Here is a 21569-nt window from a genome sequence, read left to right as displayed (position 1 = left end):
TGATGGATCCTGTGACAAATCTGGAGGACTGTATATGTCAGAAACATGAGAGACCTCTGGAGCTGTTCTGTAGAGATGATCAGACATGTGTGTGTCTGATGTGCACTGCGACAGACAAGAACAAGAACCACAACACTGTTCCTCTAGAAGAAGAGAGTGAAGAGAAGAAGGTAGACGTTACTAACAAAAAAGGGCTCATGTCATTTTATTTATTTTTGTGAAATTAAAACAATTGCATGACTTTTTTCAAAATACAGCAAATCTCTATTATGATGAATGTGTCTGTGTTGATCTCTGTCTATAGACTCAACTGATGAAGACACAGAGTGACGTGCAGCATATGATCCAGGACAGAATCAAGAAGATTCAAGACATCAAAAACTCAGACAAGTACGTATAGAATAGTTTAGTTGTGGTCCTACAAGAGTCCTGATATACAGTCAGCACTGGGACTTTTCACAGCTTGTCTGTGCTTGTTCAGATTGTCAGACTGTGTTTTAGTGGTGGGGATTTGAGTGACTCTTTAAGCAGGTTATATATATGCACCAGTGGCAATGAGTGACAGTCTTTATGAGTGTCAGTATAATGTATTTAGATTAATTATTTTCGGTGGTTTGAGGAAATGCAGACAAAGTAACTGACAATAATTGGTTTATATTACTTTTTTTTTTTTTTATTAAACTATTGTATAAAAGGGAAAGTAGGCTAATATCCAGCCTGGTCTCATGTTTATACGTAGGTATTAATACGTAACATTTACAAGCACAAAACGTAAATTTTTATACGTTTTTATTTATGCTAAAACGTACAATTTAGACGTATTTCAACGTTTAAAACGTACAAATCGCTACGTATTTGTAGCTGAAAAAAAACGTTCAATATTTACGTATCTTTCATATAATTAAGATATTCGTATAAATGCATTTTTATAATTTTATCAATAAGCGATTTCGATCTTCCAAACCGCGTTTTTGTCTTATTCCGAATCACTACTGTACACTTATAATAAGTACTTATATTTGGACAAAATACAGCAAATCTCTATTATGATGAATGTGTCTGTGTTGATCTCTGTCTATAGACTCAACTGATGAAGACACAGAGTGACGTGCAGCATATGATCCAGGACAGAATCAAGAAGATTCAAGACATCAAAAACTCAGACAAGTACGTATAGAATAGTTTAGTTGTGGTCCTACAAGAGTCCTGATATACAGTCAGCACTGGGACTTTTCACAGCTTGTCTGTGCTTGTTCAGATTGTCAGACTGTGTTTTAGTGGTGGGGATTTGAGTGACTCTTTAAGCAGGTTATATATATGCACCAGTGGCAATGAGTGACAGTCTTTATGAGTGTCAGTATAATGTATTTAGATTAATTATTTTCGGTGGTTTGAGGAAATGCAGACAAAGTAACTGACAATAATTGGTTTATATTACTTTTTTTTTTTTTTATTAAACTATTGTATAAAAGGGAAAGTAGGCTAATATCCAGCCTGGTCTCATGTTTATACGTAGGTATTAATACGTAACATTTACAAGCACAAAACGTAAATTTTTATACGTTTTTATTTATGCTAAAACGTACAATTTAGACGTATTTCAACGTTTAAAACGTACAAATCGCTACGTATTTTTAGCTGAAAAAACCCGTTCAATATTTACGTATCTTTCATATAATTAAGATATTCGTATAAATGCATTTTTATAATTTTATCAATAAGCGATTTCGATCTTCCAAACCGCGTTTTTGTCTTATTCCGAATCACTACTGTACACTTATAATAAGTACTTATATTTGGACTATTGTAGCCTGGTCGGGTCGTCACCGCTGCGGAGTAACACATACCTGCGTGAATCGCCATAGACATAAACTTAGAGAAGTAGCTCCGGTTGGAATGTTCTTCCGCGGGATGTGTGCAGTTCTGTTTATTAACCGCTAGAGCGCCACAAGTTACATAGTGCTGCTTTAATATGAAATGCAGCATGAAAAACCCATCCGTTCTCCAAACTGCTTATCCTCTGTAGTATCGCAAGAATTTCTAACTCGGTGTCTCGGGCCGCAGGCAAGGAAACACCCTGGATTGATGGCCAGTCCTTCACAGGGCAAACACACACTGACACACACATTCACTCACATTCACACCTACAGACGATTTAATGTCTCCAATTCACATATGCTGCAAGTCTTTGGATTGTGAAAATAATTGATGGGAAACAAATCATTATCACAGCAATCATGTCCTCAGTCATTTATATGATGTCTTGTAATTGACTGTGACACCAAAAATTTAAATATGCACTTATTGTAATGAAATTTGAGCCATAGCATAGGGAAATATTTTCAGTAAATCACTTTTTTTTACAGCTTAAAACAAGTTATTATATCTGCTATTCTGTAACACTATTGATGCACAAATTACACACTTACAGCTAATGTTCACTAGGTGGCATTATATACTGTAGTTTCAAAACAGAACACACAGGTAATATACAGTGAGATTCATAAGGTCATGGATACATTAAGAAATTATCAAAAACATTTTATAATCATTTGTGGTTGCAAAAATAAATAAATAAAATAAAACTGCGAAAAACTTTGAAAACTAATAAAATGTATCATAAAAAGTTGTATGAACGTTATTTACATTTCTTTAGTGAATATATATTTTCTAGTTTACTCACACTCTGAAAAATGCTGGGTTAAATATAACCCAGCGCTGGGTTAAAAAGGGACAAACCCAGCTATTGGGTTGTTTTGACCCAGAGGTTGGGTCAAAACAGCCCAATCACTGGGTCAAAACAACCCAATCACTGGATCAAAACAACCCAATCACTGGACAGTTGGGTTACTACACAGAAGGTTGGGTTAAACATTTAACCCAACTGCTGGGTCAAAACAGCCCAATCACTGGGTCAAAACAACCCAACCGCTGGGTCAAAACAACCCAATCACTGGGTTTGTCCCTTTTTAACCCAGCGCTGGGTTATGTTTAACCCAGCATTTTTTAGAGTGTAGCTAAAAAATGGTTCTTTGTAAGTGCTATGCCTGGAAAATTAATTTTTTTATTGGATTCTTAAAATCTTTAAAACTTATTAATAATGATGCCTGTACCCCTAATTGGATCAGCATTTTAATGCATGGTTTGCGTTTTCACACATACACTCTAAAAAATGCTGGGTTAAATACAACCCAGTGCTGGGTAAAATAGGGACAAAGCCAGCAATTGGGTTGTTTTGACCCAGCAGTTGGGTTACTACACAGAAGGTTGGGTTAAACATTTAACCCAACTGCTGGGTCAAAACAGCCCAATCACTGGGTCAAAACAACCCAACCGCTGGGTCAAAACAACCCAATCACTGAGTTTACTCACACTCTGAAAAATGCTGGGTTATGTTTAACCCAGCATTTTTTAGAGTGTAGCTAAAAAAATGGTTCTTTGTAAGTGCTATGCCTGGAAAATTAATTTTTTATTGGATTCTTAAAATCTTTAAAACATATTAATAATGATGCCTGTACTCCTAATTGGATCAGCATTTTAATGCATGGTTTGCATTTTCACACATACACTCTAAAAAATGCTGGGTTAAATACAACCCAGTGCTGGGTAAAATAGTTTTGACCCAATGGTTGGGTTACTACCCAGAAGGTTGGGTTAAATATTTAACCCAACCGCTGGGTCAAAACAACCCAACCGCTGGGTTTGTCCCTATTTAACCCAGCATTTTTTAGAGTGTAGATGGTTTGAGTAGATACTGCTGTATTTAAAACATGATGGACTCGGTGGTTACAATGTTTAGTTGAGATGGTTTTAACAGAGACAGCAGGAGAAATGTTTCGTCCGCTGAGGATTAACCAAAACCCCCAGAGTACAGCTTGAATAGGATCCAGAGTCTCTCCTGGGACAAACTAAGTCACAGTTTTCATATTTCTATAAACAGGGTCAGCTGCATCTAAGGAAAGAGTCATGAGAATTTTTTTTAACTAACGGCTACAGATTCATGTTTTTAAAGAAGGTTGGAAAGATTATGTCTGCTCATGTTTTTCATCCTCATATTTTTGTTTCTGGACCTCTTGAGGTAAAATAGGCCATTTGTACTCTTAAAAATTATATGATTGTCATAGCATTATATAACAAAATATCAAACCAAGCTGCATTTGTTTTAAATAATAAAACGATAGAATTAGTGTTTTCTAGTTAGTGTTAATGTGATTCTCTACACCTGCTAGACACCTGTGTGAACTTGAGGTGAACTAGGTTCATATATCCACTAAAAAACACAGAATCATCAGATTATTAAAAGATATTGAGCAAAAATAAAGAAGAAATGTGGAGTTAGTGAAGACAAAAGCATTTAAGAGTAGGTACAGACACTTGATCTGATATTTTGTATCTAATGCAGAGTAATGATCGCACCTTTTAAGGATCACAGTCTCCATCAGCCCATATTTTCCACTGGATGTGTGTGGAAAATCTGATCACAGTGATTGGTGTGACATTGTTCAAGTACTGAGCTGCTAGGACCACTACATCCACACTAAGGTACCACCTGTACTTCCTGCTCTTTGTGCTTCGACTTCCTGCGGTGAGAAACCTTCTGGCATCAATCATTTTAGGAAATGTTCCATCGTGATTTTTTTAGTGCTGCGTGCCCTTATTTGGGAAAAACATTTGTCAGAAATTTTACATCTGGTAAAGGGGCAAAGAGTGAAGTAAAAATAAATGTTTCACACGAGATTTAAAGTCAAGCATAACTAAAAGCAATTATTAGAATTCACTTCACATGGAGGACTTGTCCATAGGAGACAGAAAGTGCAATGTTAGGGTGGCATGATATATGCCAGATTAATTTAACCTATACATCTTTTATCACAGAAATGTAATTAGTTAGTTAAATACATGCTTTTTGGAAAACATAATCTGACTGAACCCTTAAATGATATTTGAAAGTTCTCATATATACGTTACACACATTTTAATGAAAGGAAATGCAACAGCAGGTGCAGTTTTACAGAAGGCATTCATGTGCAAAAATGCATCAAGCGTCTGTAAAAATCATCAAAAATATTCTTTTGAAAGCAACATAAATAGGAATTAATATGTGAATATTTCATGTGAGAATTATTAAAAGCATGCATTGGTGCATTCAAATAATTCACTGTTTATCCAACAACATATTCTGTCAATATGCATCATTACATGATTCAGTCCTTAAGCTTAAAGTCTCGTTGAATGCATGCATTCACATATTAACAATCATTTGGGTCAGTGTTTCATTCAAATGTAAATTTTGTTGAGGAATGTTGCTGTTGGAGGGAATTTAAAAGGCCTGACGTTTATGCAAACACATGGAAATTACTCAAATGTAAATTCAAAAGACTAATGACAAAAACAACATCTCAGGAATCTGAGCCTTTGGCATGTACGCTTGCTTGGTTCAAATGATTTGAGTTCATAATTTAAACCATAAAATGCTTCAACCTGATCAAACATGTCCTTCTAGTTTAGAGATTCTTAACATCCAGATTTGGGAGAATGCAACACCAAAACTTTCATGTACATTATACATTTAATGTTTCATATTGTATTTATATTACACAAAGGTCTGTTCACAATCAGCTTTAGCACATTTAAAAGAAGCATTTGTGGGTTATTTGGCATTGCAGCTTTTGCAGAGAATCTTTGTTCCGTCGGGGAAGAATCCTGCTCCAACCAGAGACACCGAACACTCAGAGCACTTAAAACACGGCTGATGCCACTGACGCTCCTCAAACGAGATGTACTTCCCTTCTCCAAAACCTGAGGAAAAGATTCAGAGGTATTTCTTTGTGATGTGTGGTCTCTACAATCTCTAAAACAACATGATTAAACATGGTTTAAACTGTTTCTAAAGATTGAAATGGTTACACGCTAATAAAAGTCAGTAGAAATAGGGCACAATGTACTGTATTAATGTCAATTTTCCATATTGATTATTCATCTATGTTTTATCCATATTTTGCGCAGATGAATCTAGTGTTCTTATGGTTACAGATGATCACCTTATCTCTGTGAATTTCACTAACAACATCAAAACTCTCTCAACGGAGTGAAAAAGACGGATATCTGGATATGAGCAAGTAAGCAGCTATGTTTGGCAATGCTGACAACGTTCACAAGGCCGAATAACGATTTTTTTTCATATCAGATAACATTGAAAGAAACTATAACTCAGCGTGGCCATTTATAGGAAAATAGACCAAAGTAGTAACTGGTTTAGAGATTGGCATTATACCAACATATTAACATTGTTTTGTGAACCTAGCCAATACACAGCAAAAGATGTTGATTCGTGTTTTATTACGGGTAGGCCTACTGTCGCTGTTTTTGGTTCGAGCTTCAGCTGTTGTGGCTTCGTTACTTCCGCTGCATATACAGTAGTAGTATAGTAGCCTTTCCTTATTTCCTTTATTTACAGATATGATGTAAACGGGCAAGGACGAATGATGAAAGCATGCAATTTTCAATTTAAAAATATAACTAATTATTATAGTCGTACTATAGTGATAGGGTAAGGCAAAACACAGTTTGGAAGAGGGTTTTATGATGTACTCATTATTTAAATTCAGTTTGTTGATATATTGAATAATATCCTGGCAAAAAAATTACAAGTTCCTTTTCTGTTTTTCTAAGGATTTTTTTCTTACAGTGTAGTTAACCAAAAATGTATTACTCAAGTGTCATTCCAAACCTTACTTTCTTTGTAACACAAAAGTTATTTGACAGAATGTTCTGAACGATAAAATGAAAGCAAATGGGGACTGGGGCGTTGAGCGCCATAAATGGAAACACAAACAAACAAACAAAAAACTGTGTATATACGACCTGTATATTATATTTTAGATTTTTCTGAACTCATACAGCTTTTGTTTGACTACTTTTATAGTTCTTTTACAGTGTTTTTTAGTTACTTTTGGAGCTTGGCTGTCCCGGTCCCCATTCACTTTCATTATATGCAAAAGAGCAGCGTGAACATTCTGCATAACATTTCCTTTTGTGTTCTACAGAAAATACAAAATTATATGAGTTTGGTATGAAATAAGGGAAAGTAAATAAAAAATCTCTTTAATGACAAACAACTTTTTCAGAACTTGCTTTGAGGTTAGTATGACTGTAAGATAATAAAACACATAAACAGTCTAGATATTTGACCCCGTCTTGACTCATAGTTCACAACCCGGTGGATTTAGACTCTTGGGTTCCCAACAAACAAGCAACACTATTTCAGACTGACTCAAGATTGTGAAGGAACCATCTGCTTCCAAACACATGACCCTGTTTATGTGACAACTGTCTCTTGTTTCTGACAAAGCGTTTCTGTTAGCAGCTGTAGAGACTGGTAATGAAGAGCAGTCTTGCTCTTCACTGACCTGTGATGGGTTTGTCGCAGGCGGAGCATTTTTGGGCGTACAGGTTGCTGAAGCACTTCACACAATATGGATCTTCACCCTGCGTCGTGAAAGGCTGTCCGGCGAGCTGCACTTTACAACCCGTACACAAGAAACATTCTTTATGCCAGGGTTCGTCTCTATATGTAACACCACCCTGAACCAAGATCTGTAAGAGAGAAGACCAACAAAAACACTTTAATTCACTGGCATATGATTTATTGATTGGAAATGGAATAAGCGCAAACATACTCAATATTTAGATTAATATTATGATATGTGCAGTTTGCACTCTTAAATATAATGGCTCCAAAAGAGGGTTTTTGCAGTGATATAACCATTTTTGGAAATGTCATTAAATAGTTCTTAAAAGAACCATTTATTAAGAACATTATAATGATCTAAAGAAACTTTTTCCACTATAAAGAATCTTTTTTAAAGGTTCTTCATGGAACCATCAATGCCACTAAAGAACCTTTCTTGACAGTATTCATCTCACCTGTTTGCAGTGGGCGCAGCGTGGGGAGAATCGTCCCTCGTAACAGGGCACGCAGTAGTACTTGCTCTTATCTGGGATGAACGACTGGGCGCCAATGGGCTGCTCACAACCACAGCAAACAAAGCATTCCTCGTGCCACACGCAGCCTCCGTACTCCAGCTGCTTGGAGCCTGAGAGATCGAAATCATTTCATATAAAACAAACTGTTAAACACATTGTCTACATTGAGAAGACATTGTCTACATTAAGCAAAGCATTGAACTAATGGGAGCTCTTCAAAAAAATTCTTAACGTGTATTTTTGTCTTATTCTGTAGTTAAAATATCTTAACATTTTTGATACAAGACAAATTTGATAAAACAAGATGAACAAGAAAAAACAAGTTAAAACCAATTAAAAGAAAACAAACAAAAACAACCATCCATCTCAATTTAAAAGATATTGTTGCAAACATTTTTTGATATTTGTACTGAGAAATAAGTAGCTAAAAATGACTAAAAGATGAGTCATTCATATTTTTTATATTTTTATTTTTAATATTAATATTTTTCCATTTTCAAAAGTACATTACAGTGTTTACATTTTTTCTGTTTGAATATTTTGTAAAAATTGTATTTATTCCTGTGAGGCAAAGCTGCATTTTTCTCCATTACTCCAGTCTTCAGTGTCACAATATCCTTCAAAAATTATTCTAATATAATGATTTGCTGCTCAAAAAACATTTATTATTATCAGTGTTAAAAACCATGGAAGCCCATTTCTGCTACAGAAACTTTTTTTTTTAAATCTCACAATTCTGACTTTTTTCACACAATTGTACATTTTCTGCAATTGCGAGTTTATATCTCTAATTCTATTTTTTTCCTCAGAATTGCATGATATAAAGTCCCAATTGTGAGCTCATTAGTGGAAATTGTGAGATAAAAAGTTTCAATTCTGAGAAAAAAAGTCAGATTGCGAGATGTAATCTCACAATCGCGAGAAAGTCCGAATTGTGAGATAAAAATTCGCAATTAATATATATGTATATAAATATATATATAGGCCTATTAGTGCTGTCAAATGATTAATCGCGATTAAGTGATGATCATGTCTGATAAGCAACTAGCAACTACAAAGCTAAAGGCTATACATGATGTCATACCACACAACTATGTGTACATTTGGACTGCCCTAGATCTACACAAGCCTCCTGCGAGGGAGTTCTGTTTGAGGCCTGCCAAAATCGTAGGCTGGAAATGGCACAATGGCTGGTATTTCAATAAAAATGCATGTGGAATCTGGAAATATATAAGCCGCAGATGCAACATCCAGGTTTGGTGGGAAAACGGCTCACCTGATCTGTGTATAATGACTGAGAATGAGCGTGAAAATGACCCAGAGGGGGATTGGGATGGCCGGTCTGTTTTGAATGAACGAGGGAGGAGAGATCTGCCACTTTCAGTTTGTAATTTTATCCTTTTGGAACTTTCCCCGTCTCTCTTATTTCTCTCCGAACAACTCCAGAGAGACAGAGGCAGGCGGCGGAGTGTAATTATGGGTAACGTAACGCCCGAGTGTTGGCGTCAGGCCTGCAGGCGTGTGCGCGAGTGTGGCCGGAGGCTTTCTTTCTCAGCTGAGCGTGTCTGTAATCACACTGTCACATCTCTACTCCGCACCCTGACGCCCATTCAAAACTCATTAACTCAGTTTCTGCTTTAACAGGCAGAGTGAGAACCACTTCAACTTCATTTCCTGAAAGGGTTCATATTTGTTGTGTGTATGTTTGTGGTCTGTACAGTTTGGTACAATCAGTTACATGCAAGACAGCTGTGATGCTTGAGACATTCACACAACAGCGAATATGATTGTCTGTTTGCAATTCAATTCAATTGAAAGAAATTATTTTAATCTATCTATCTATCTATCTATCTATCTATCTATCTATCTATCTATCTATCTATCTATCTATCTATCTATCTATCTATCTATCTGTCTGAATGAAGTCTCATGCATTTATTTGATTAAAAATATAGTAAAAACAGTAATATTGTGAAATATTTAAAATAACAGTTTTCTGTTAGAATACATTTTAAAATGTAATTTAATCTTGTGATGCAAAGCTGAATTTTCAGCCTCATTACTCCAGTCTTCAGTGTCACATGATCCTTTATCTAATATGCTGATTTGATGATCAAGAAACATTTTTGTTATCAATGTTGAAAACTATGGAAGTTCATTTCCGCTACAGAATAAAAAAAATAAAATGCAATTGCAACTTTTTTTAAATCACACAATTCTCACATATTTAAAATAACAGTTTTCTGTTAGAATACATTTTAAAATGTAATTTAATCTTGTGATGCAAAGCTGAATTTTCAGCCTCATTACTCAAGTCTTCAGTGTCACATGATCCTTTAGAAATCATTCTAATATGCTGATTTGATGATCAAGAAACATTTTTGTTATCAATGTTGAAAACTATGGAAGTTCATTTCCGCTACAGAATAAAAAAAATAAAATGCAATTGCAACTTTTTTTAAACCACACAATTCTCACTTTTTTACTTACAATTCCAAGTTTATATTTCACAATTGCGACTTTTTTTTTTTTTACAAAATTGTGAGTTTATTTCATGCAGTTGCGAGTTTATAGACATTCTCGCAATTCTGAGTATATATCTCACAATTCAGTTTTCCTCCCTCAGAATTGTTAGATATAAACTCACATTTGCGAGGACATAAGTTGCAATTCTGAGAAAAAAAAGTCATAATTGTGAAAAAAGAAAAAAGTCAGAATTGTGAAATAAAAAGTCGCAATTACCTTTTTAAATGTTGTATTCCATGGAAGAAACACGCTTCCATAGAAAACAGTTGAGCTGCTTAATATTTTGGTGGAAACTGTGATTTTTTTCAGGATTCTTTGATGAATATAAATTTCAAAATTACACCATTTAATTAAAATAAAAATATTTTGTAACATAACAAATGTCTTTTCTATCACTTTGGTCAATTTAAATGCGTAGTTGCTGAGTAAAACAATTTATTTAGACTCTAATCTTTTAAATGGTAGTGTATATACAGTAAAACAGCATATGTATGTGTGTTTAGGAACTGTACCTGGCATCACAGTCTTCCCACAGGCCACACATTTAGATGAAAACTCATTGCAGTAACAGTTGTTACACACCAGGGCGTCTTCCTGACAGGTGAACGGCTCGTCCGCCAGTGAACAGCTGCAGCGCGAGCAGCGGAAACAGTGTTCGTGATAATGCCTGTCCTCATAATACAGCTCCTGAACACAGACAGCACAGCAACATATACATCAATTACATTTAATCATTAAAAGCATGCAATACTTGGTTAACTGAATTTAGTTTAGCCATTGTGACTTTCAGGCTACTAGAACCTGTTAGTCCATAGAAATGTGCATTTTACTCCATTCAGTCAGTTACATAATCAAACTGTGACCCAAAGGTCACTGCACAGCTGAACGAAAGGTGAAATGAGTTGACGCAGCTGGTTGTGCAGGAAGCTGAAGCAAAACAGATCTTGCTGTTCTCTGTCATTTCCACTACCATGAAAGGAATGGTTTGAGACCTTTCCGCAATAAAAAGACATGCTTTACTACCGTCCACTGATCCAAGCTCTTAAAGATCAGACGGCTATTAATACTGAACACAGAACAGAAGCTTCTCGTGTTTTGCACACTCAAGGCCTTCCAGTAAAGATGTGAGAAATCAGATCTGACAGATCTCACCGTCTCTATGTACACCAGATCTGTTGATGTTAGTGACGGTTTGCTGTGTCTCACAGATGCTGAATCAAAACTGCATTGGATCAAACTGGATCAGATCAAATCAAAATACACAATGTGAATCAACTTAAATCAGATACTTTGATACTGAAATTCATCCATTTTATTTACATGGTACTCCAAGGTATTATTAGCATTGTATTTGAATAATAAAACAGGTTTGATTGTATAATATATTTGACTTATAAAATCGGTTTGAGCAAAACTGAACTGGATCAATTCAAATCAAAAATGAATCAAATGTGAATCAAACTGAAATCGAATCAAATGAAATCACATACTATGGTTCTGAAAATAATTACATTTACATGGTACTCCAAATTAACAATAATGTACTGCTTTGGATCAAATCAAATAAAACAGAATCAATTTCAAAATTGAATCAAATTGAAACTGAATCAAATTAGATTAGATGGAATTCAAATCACAATAAATATAACAGAATCAAACTGATTCTGATTGATTTACATCATATTCAAACCAAAATGAAACTGAATCAAATTGGCACTGCCTTTGGATTAACAGGGCTGTATAATAGGATTTAACAATGCTGAACTGAATCAAATCAAAATGAATTAGATGTGAATCAAATTCAATTTCATTACATTTACATGGCACTCCAACTGAACAATAATGAACTGGACTAGATCAAAATGAATCAAGATTGAAAAAGGAATCGAACTGAATCAAACTGGATTAGATGGAATCTAATTCAAAGCAAAACAAATACAACTGAACTGAACTAAATCTCATTGAATCATCTCGAAAAATTAAACTGAATCAAAATTTAGATTTCTTGAGAGTTTTGCAAGCGTTTATATTACTGTACCAAAACTCAAAACTCAAAATAAAAAAACAGAAATCTCCTCTTTTAAACATGAGATTTTGATGCTTGTATTCAACCTCAAAAAAACAATCCATGATAAGTATCTCTGTGAGACCCAACAGTCCTTCACATGTGATTGATTCAGAGCAGTTCAAACTGCGTTAAACCTGTCAGATAATAAATGATGTCCTTTTAGCCAAATGACCCACAAATCATCACGTCTGCAGATGACTGATGAAGAAGGAGGAAGGAAAACACAGAAAGAGAGCGAGCGAGTATTAGTATTTATGTAGTGTGTATTTCTCCCAGTGGATCTATAACTCAGACAGTGAGCGGTGCGCTGTGGCGTCTGCGGCCTGCTCTGTTTTCATTGGCCGTCTGCTTCACTGCTCTGTCACGCGTGACCGTGACCAGCTGTGAGGATGCAAATCTATGACGAATGATTCGCATCACCTGTAAATGGTGTAGTGAATTTATTCCTCTGTATGTAAACTCACTTAAGAACAATCATAAAATATATGAACACAAACACTTAATAATACAAGTGGACGGAAAGCAATCGATAGTGTTTAAAAAATACCGTGGAAGTTTGAAAGTCACACACATGTTAAAAAAGTACTCTGCTGGTATGAGATATAAACCATATGAAAAACACCAGGGTAATAAGTGATTGCCATAATATAACATGTTATTACAAGTCAATACTAAAAGTACTGAAGTGACGTGTGGCCAACTATGGTTACCCATCCTAAGTGCACACACACACCTGGAGCAGGTGTGTGTGTGCAATTTTTTGCTGCGGCCTAGGGGTTCGGTGCCTTGCTCAAGGGCACCTCAGTCGTGGTATTGAAGGTGGAAGAGAGCGCTGTACATTCACTCCCCCCACCTACAATCCCTGGCAGTACGAGACTCGAACCCACAACCTTTGGGTTACAAGTCCGACTTCCCAATTATATATACTGTGGAGGTTCCATAGTACAGTGATGGTATCACATGGCAATATTATGGTACTATGAAAAACTAAGTACTGAAATTCATCCACCATGGTACTCCAAGGTAAAAATATATAATTGTAAACTGTAAATAAAAAAAAAATAAAAAAAGTATGTATGTCCTAATATATATGTCTTAATTATAGGTTAAATAATTGGTATATATTAACATAATGAATATTTGTAGATTTGAATAAAATAAGTAAATATTAATTCATTAAAATATATTTGTATATTCATTAATACACACATAAACACACATTTTGTTAATGTAATATTTTATATATTTAATCAAATGTGTTAATCATCTAGGTAAAATAAATCGTACTCCAAAGGTTCTTATTATAAATTATTACAAAAATGTAAATGTCTGTGTGTGTGTATACGTGTGCATCTAAACATGAAATAAAATATTTGTATATTTATATATATCATTTATAAATTTAAAAAGTACAATAATATATAATATATTCTTTAATATTTTATATGATCATTTAGGTAAAATAACTGATTAATAATTTGTTTTTATATATATATATATTAAAATTCACTCCAAGTTTTATATTAAAAGTTTTACTCCAAGGTACTCTATCTATCTATCTATCTATCTATCTATCTATCTATCTATCTATCTATCTATCATAATGTAACCGAAAAAAAAAACTTTTATGAGTCTCATGGCACTCACCCGTGAGTTGTGTTCGATGAGCTCTTTGCACTCCTGGCAGGTGTTTGCGTACAGACGGTCGTAACAGGGGACGCAGCGGGGAACGTCGTCCACCTGGATGTATTTCCTGCCATACAGAGACTCCTTACAGCTGTCACAGTCGAACGGCTCTGACATGACGCTCCGCTCCTCTCTGACTCATACAGCACAGTCAACAGATTGAGATGCACTCTAGTCCTAAAGCAAAACAAGATTTAAAGAACGTTGTCATTGAGTAATTAGCTGTGAGCTGTTCTAAAGAGAGTCTTGCCACATCAGAAAGAAATGCAGAGCAATTAATATAGCCTGCAATCAAAGATGAATCTGTTTTGATTTGTAATCAGTGGTAAATCTTTCGTCACAGTAGGCCTGAAGGTTTCTAATTAAATGACTGGAGTAAATTTAAATTAAATAGGCCTACTCTGTGTGGGTCGAGAGAATGAAAGTAAGACAGAGAGCAAGAGAGTCTGCCAAAAGATACACTAGGGATCTGAGTCTAGTCTGCTATCTCTGATTAAATGGATAAGACAGTCATCAGGATCCAGTGGGGAAACAAGTGGTCATTTTATATGTGTGTTAAATATGTGATCATAACTGTGTGTGTCCGGGACAGAGCGTGAGAATAAACAGATTCCCACACTGAAAACTCAACAAATCTCCTGTAACTGCTCTCTACAAACTGAAATGCCATTCACAATCCAATTTAACTTCTGTAATGTGATGCATTTCAGAAACAAAACTGGAAATTCAATGAGAAAACATATAAGGTGGGACGAAGTCAATGCAGAGGCATGTGGTTAACAATTATGAAAGCAAGCATTATTTTTTAGCAACATGCTAAATCATGCATTGATGAACTACTCTGTTTAAGATCACCTGGGATTTAAAAAAAGCGTTTTTGGATAAAACTATTTAACAAACGCACTGGTCAGATTTGAACCCTCATTTAGTGCATTAGAAAAATATCAGTGATTTTTATTTCAATTTCAATATTTATCCAGATATTATCACAAAATAAAATGCTTAAAACTAAACTCTAAAAATGAAATAAAATTGCGTTAAATGAAATAAAATACAATAAAATTAAAATAAAGTAAAATTAAAAATGAAATACAATACAATAAAATGAAAAGATGCACACTTAAAGCATTTCATTATCTGGTCCAACTCATTAATCAATAAAATTAAATAAAGATGCCCACACAATATTTTGTACTAAAACTCTGGCACACAAATACTGACAATGTGCTCATTTAATTCTCATATAATTAAATAAATGATACTGATATGAACATTATTATGACCATTTATTTATTTATCTTTGTTTGTTTAAATTCATATAGTAGTTGTGAAATAAGCAGAATAATGTACATTTAACCAGTCGTTATCACAAGATAAGCTGCTTCTCTTCATTTAATTCCTTCATTTTGAGGGAACTAATTTCTAATGAAGAGGGTTGAACACCTAAATGGCCCTTACCATATGTTTAACAACATACGGTATGAATTCAATGTAACAAGTAAATGGCAAACTCCGTAAAGTGTGTAGTTTTTGTCTGCCTGCATCTCTTGTCCCACTGTAATTCCTGCTTTGCTCTGGCATTCTTTGTGGGAGTCGTTCTGATTGTAGAACATGCGGATCTAATGAGATGTAAAACTCCCCAGGGGTAAGAAAACATCAGAACTCCCTTTTATGACAGTGATAGCACGGTCTCCCCCTCTTTCACATCCTGTTCTCACCCCCAAATGAGCGAACGGCCCTGTAAACTGGAAGCAGTTATGAATCACGCTCACATTCCCCCAAAACCATATTGTTTTTGTCGAGAAATGACGATAGCAGTGCAGTGCAAGACACTGAGTGACTCTTGATATAAACAACAGAACATTCCTTCGTGAGGATCGAGAGGTTTGCCAGTCAAATGTTTGGACACACTGTCATATTCTTTTCCACGTCTTGCAATAGTTAAGACAGCACAGCTAACACAAAAAAATAACAAATGGAAATATGGGAATCACGTAGTGACAAACCATGTGGCACAATAATAAATATAGTATATTAGAAATACTTCTTTGTCTAGATTCCAGCTCTGCTCACTCTGGACATCAACCAGCCAACTACTGAACTCATCCTTTGAGTAAAATAAAATAAAATAACCCCCACTTATACCGAACACTACTAGGAGAGTTTACATGTATGACGCACACTTAAAGTTGTTCACTATCTGGTCCAACTGATTCATAAATTGTGAAAAAAAATAAACATGTACAAGTCATCCATAATAAAAAGAAAAGAAAAAAAATGCACACTTAAAGCAGTTCTGCTCCAACATCCAGTCCAACAAATAAAATAAAAATGCACCAATTTTAAAACAAAAATAAAGTAACATAAAAATAAAACAACACCGAGGGAGTTTACAGGATGCACACTTAAGGCAGTACACTATCTGGTCCAGCTCATCAATGAAATGAAATGAATTGAAATTAGATGCATTCTTAAAGTAGTTCACTGTCTGGTCTAACTGATTCATAAAAACAAATAAAATAAAGTACAGATGCATACTTAAGGCAGTTCACTATCTGGTCCAAATCGGTTCAGTTCAATTCAGTTCAATTTAATTCAACTTCAATTCAATTCGATTAAATTAATTTCAGTTAAATTCAATAAAATGCACACTTAATGCAGTTCACTAACTGGTCTAACTCTTACATCATAAAATAAAATTAAAAAATAAAATTAAATAAATTAAAAACTGCACACTTTCAAGATTCAAGATCTTGAAGTTGGACCACTTAAAGCAGTTCACTATCACTAACTGGTTCAACTAATACAATACAAAACAAAACAAAACGAAACGAAACGAAACGAAACGAAACGTAACGTAACGTAACGTAACGTAACGAAACAAAACAAAACAAATCAAAACAAAACAAAATGCCCACTTAAAGCAGTTCACTAACTGGTCCAAAACAAAACAAATAAATAATTAAATACAATAAAATAAAAATTCACAAATCAGTTCTCTGTCTGGTCCAACTCATCCATAAAAATAATAATAAATAATTCTCACACATACAGAAGGAAGAGAGACTAATGTGTAAGTGTTGTGGAATGTATAGTGTACGCAGAAAGATGAAGGGAATGTGGGAATCATTCCAAGTAGCCCAGTTCTCAGATCACAGGTGACACTTTCCCACTACACTGTCTGAGTCTGTCATAGTCTCGCTATGTTAGACATGTCAAATTTTTAACAGACAGCGTCTCACAAAAGAGTGTCTGAGCATCTGAGCCAAGCCATAGTACTACCTGTCACAATATGACCGAATGGAAAAAACTTGGCAAATTTAACAGACCTCATTTTTAAAAAGTTTATGGACTCATAGTGCTGCAACTAAAAACCGTTTGAAAATCACTGACAGTTTTTACTCTACTTTTTCTTAATTATGATTAATTAAATATGAACTGATTGCAACCAGTCAAACAGTGAATGGTAAAAAAATAAAAAAAAATAAAATCCACATGAAATCAGATCTCATCATTCAGACTGACACGCATTAACAAAAATCTGATTTTAACAGCATTTCAAACCAAACGACATATACTAATGTTCAATCAACAAAAACTTGTTTTTAATCACATTTTAATCTAAATGTTTTCTTAATTATGATTAATTAAATATGAACTGATTGCAACCAGTCAAACAGTGAATGGTAAAAAAAAATAAAAATAAAATCCACATGAAATCAGATCTCATCATTCAGACTGACACGCATTAACAAAAATCTGATTTTAACGGCATTTCAAACCAAACGACATATACTAATGTTCAATCAACAAAAACTTGTTTTTAATCACATTTTAATCTAAATTTATCCTCTTCTTCTTTTTATCTACCTTATCCACTAAAGATCAAACCTGATTTCATTCCAAATAATGCTACATAACTTTTTCCATTACCTAAGCCTGCCATCTAACACAGAACATCGGTGAAAAACTAATCAAATAAATTCCACAGCCTTCCCACATGATTAAACCTGCCTCCACAAAGTGCAGATTAACGACTTTGCATAACAAGTAATATTTTCCGATCCACATGCACACACTTTATCAACAAGACGATCTTAGATTCGTGATGCCGCCCATCCAAAAACAGTACAGACTTCCAAAGACCCCATGCAATGGCAAATCCAGGAAAGGCGTCTCTGTTCTGGTTCCACCTCATATATTTCCAAAGCCACAGGTCTCCAAAGAAACACGCTGCTAAATGGTCTGTAAAACCGAACATTAGAACAACAAAAACTTTCTTTGAATGTGGTTTCCACAGGTTTTCAATGTACCGAAGTCTAGCTTATTCAGTGCACCATGTGAAAATATAATAAATCCTTAATTTTACACAAAATCACTCACACTTATTGAAGCACATAATACATGTTGTTCAGCAACTGCAAAAGTTTCCAACCCCATTGTTCAGTGTGTGGAAAATTAACCAGCTGGTTAAGTGTGTGTGCGCGCTCTAGTTATTTGTTTCCTGAGGTCTATGTGCCAAAGAAATTATTGCTATTGAACACCTGCGGGCCAAATGTCAATAAAGCCATTCTAAACGAATCCATCCACACATTAAAATGTGTTGTTTGTGGATTTTAAAATGAGCCCAAATTTAGAGTACCACAAAATTGCTTAATGTCCACTTGCGTGTAAACTTGTAGTTAAACTTAGCATTTCCCATATTTCTGACAGATGTTCAGTCTGTGAATTTGTAGGTTTGGGAATAAAATGAGAATAACTCATTTTATTAGAATATACAGCAGGAAAAGTGAGAATGGCAAAACTAAGAATTCTATGTAATTAAGAAAACTATAAAGATTTTTTTTCATTTCTTAATAAAATAGTAAAAAATACCACAGTTAAAGAGTTAGTATAGCTATTAATTCCCATATTTCGGACAAATTTCATAGCTGAAAAAGTCAGACTGGGAATTTGAGAAAGATTTGCAAAACGAAGAATTCTGGGAAATGAAGCAAACTGTGATTAAAGCAAAACTTGTGCAGGATAAAGTGTAAATTCCAGTCTGGAGAACAAATACCAATTTGGGGTATGTAAAGACTTTTAATTCTGAATCTAATATCTTGGTTGAGATCTTGGGAGGGTTGTTTACTCTTAAGAACAATGTGTCTTCCTGCCATGGGACATGTTAGAGCCAACTTCTGCTGTTTAGCAAACAACACAGCCATCATATGATGCTTATTAAACATATTTAAATGCCTGACAGGTTTATTACACTCTTAAAAATAAAGGTGCTTCAAGATGCCATAGAAGAACCTTTTTGTCTAAATGGTTCCATAAAGAACCTTCAACATCTGAAGAACCTTTCTGTTTCACAAAAGGTTCTTTGTGGCGAAAGAAGGTTCTTCAGATTATAGAAAGGTAAGAAAGAGATGGGTCTTTAAAGAACCTTTGACTGAATGGTTCTTTGTGGAACCAAAAATGGTTCTTCTATGGCATCGCATGAAGAACCTTTTGAAGCACCTTTATTTTTAAGAGTGTATGTGAGGAGAAGGGAATGCATTGCTTTCCTTATCCAGTCTTGCATGCATTCTGAAAGCATTCCTCAAAAAGTTTTCTCTTACATCTACACTGATCTTAGACACTAAACATCTTTCAGCATCACTACATTTGACTGATAACACAACCATGTGCTAAATATATTGGACTCATGTTTTTCATACTTACATGAGGATTCAAAAGATTTTCACACTACAAACTAAATCATTTCACAAATGCTTCAACATTAAGAGAACGATTCGATACTTTTCGAGCTTCTTATGGGCAATTATCACTCACATTGAAATCTAGTTTAAACTGCGGTGGCATCATATTGTTCTAACTCTTTCATTGAAACAAAATGAAATATTTTCAAATGAAACAACATGACAAAAAGATTACCAAAAAGCCGATAGATACCACATGAGAAAGAGATACCACATGAATTTGCTGCAGCAAAAACACTCCAATTATGGCAACATTTAAATCAAGCTACGCTAACACTTTAACCCTTGTGCTGTGCTGAAAATCCATTACCTAATTTGGTGTTCCTAGTCAAAAATGACCAGCCTCTTAAATTGCTCTTAAATCGTAATTCTCTCATTATTGTTCATGATCACCAAACGGATTCAGTCTTTGGTGCATAAGCTCAGATGAGGCCTTTCGAGCAATCAATTTCAAAAACAAATGCAAAACCTGTACTAAATGAAAGAAAAGAAGAAAGTAGCGATTTTACAATGGGAAAAAAATCCAAAAAGTACAACATTTGGCAGCAAGTCAGTAAGTTTTAGTCCTAAACAATACCATGAACTAGCATTTTCGGGAAAAAGAGTCAAAATAACTTTATAACACATTATGAAGTTTAAGGGTGTTCCTAGTCAAAAATGACCAGCCTCTTAAATTGCTCTTAAATCGTAATTCTCTCATTATTGTACATGATCACCAAACGGATTCAGTCTTTGGTGCATAAGCTCAGATCAATGAGGCCTTTCGAGCAATCAATTTCAAAAACAAATGCAAAACCTGTACTAACTGAAAGAAAAGAAGAAAGTAGCGATTTTACAATGGGAAAAAAATCCAAAAAGTACAACATTTGTCAGCAAGTCAGTAAGTTTTAGTCCTAAACAATACCATGAACTAGCATTTTCGGGAAAAAGAGTCAAAATAACTTTATAACACATTATGAAGTTTAAATCAATTTAAAGGGGTCCTATTATGCTCTTTTACAAAGTCTTGATTTTGTTTTGGGCGTGTACTAGAACAGGTTCTCATTCTAGGTTGTTCGAAAAACACAATCTTTTTCACATATTTTACATTATTACAACACCTCTCTCCCCGGTCTGGCATGAACGGCTCGAATAGTTCCTGTATCAAATGAAGGCCCGCCTTCTGAAATACGAAATGTGCTGTGATTGGTTAGCTGGGTCAGTGTGTGTTGTGATTGGCAGCACTCGGCGCCTGGTTGGGGAAATGTCATGCCCCTAACCATAGCCGCCCGCGAGCTTCAGTGTAAATATTGCGTCAATATCAAATCAATTTGAGCGCGATTTAAACCTGGATGATTGTAAACACTATAAGTTCGTCTGCCTTGGGAAAGCTAGCGCGTCTCCGACATAGTGACAACACTCGTTGCCTTCTTTAGTGCAGCTCAACCAGGTCTCATCCCATTCGTCGATATTTGTGATATCACAAATCCCGGAAAACATGCGTTGTAGTCCAAACGAGTCGTTCGTTGTAGTTTTTGAAAAGTGATTTCTGTTAAATAAAATATCTCCTTTTGAAGTGG

General features: G+C 34.9%; 1 protein-coding gene across 1 annotated transcript in view; it reads right to left on the bottom strand.

The window, feature by feature from the left end:
• Positions 1–4935: 4935 nt before the first annotated feature.
• Positions 4936–21569, bottom strand: part of LOC107551770 (four and a half LIM domains protein 3-like) — an 18226-nt gene continuing 1592 nt past the window's right edge. Inside the window, exons 2-6 of the mRNA XM_016233493.1 lie at positions 14228–14443; positions 11025–11199; positions 7927–8096; positions 7410–7596; positions 4936–5799 (exon numbers count right to left, since the gene is read on the bottom strand). Coding sequence (XP_016088979.1) covers positions 5651–5799; positions 7410–7596; positions 7927–8096; positions 11025–11199; positions 14228–14383 — 837 coding nt within the window. The 5' untranslated portion in view covers positions 14384–14443 and the 3' untranslated portion in view covers positions 4936–5650. The remainder of the gene's footprint in view (positions 5800–7409; positions 7597–7926; positions 8097–11024; positions 11200–14227; positions 14444–21569) is intronic.

The sequence above is a fragment of the Sinocyclocheilus grahami genome, unplaced genomic scaffold, assembly GCF_001515645.1.
Source record: "Sinocyclocheilus grahami isolate Dianchi unplaced genomic scaffold, SAMN03320097.WGS_v1.1 scaffold432.1, whole genome shotgun sequence".
In the NCBI taxonomy this organism is placed as follows: domain Eukaryota; kingdom Metazoa; phylum Chordata; class Actinopteri; order Cypriniformes; family Cyprinidae; genus Sinocyclocheilus; species Sinocyclocheilus grahami.
Note: the sequence above shows the minus strand (reverse complement) of the source record. Positions and strands in the feature narration are given on the sequence as shown.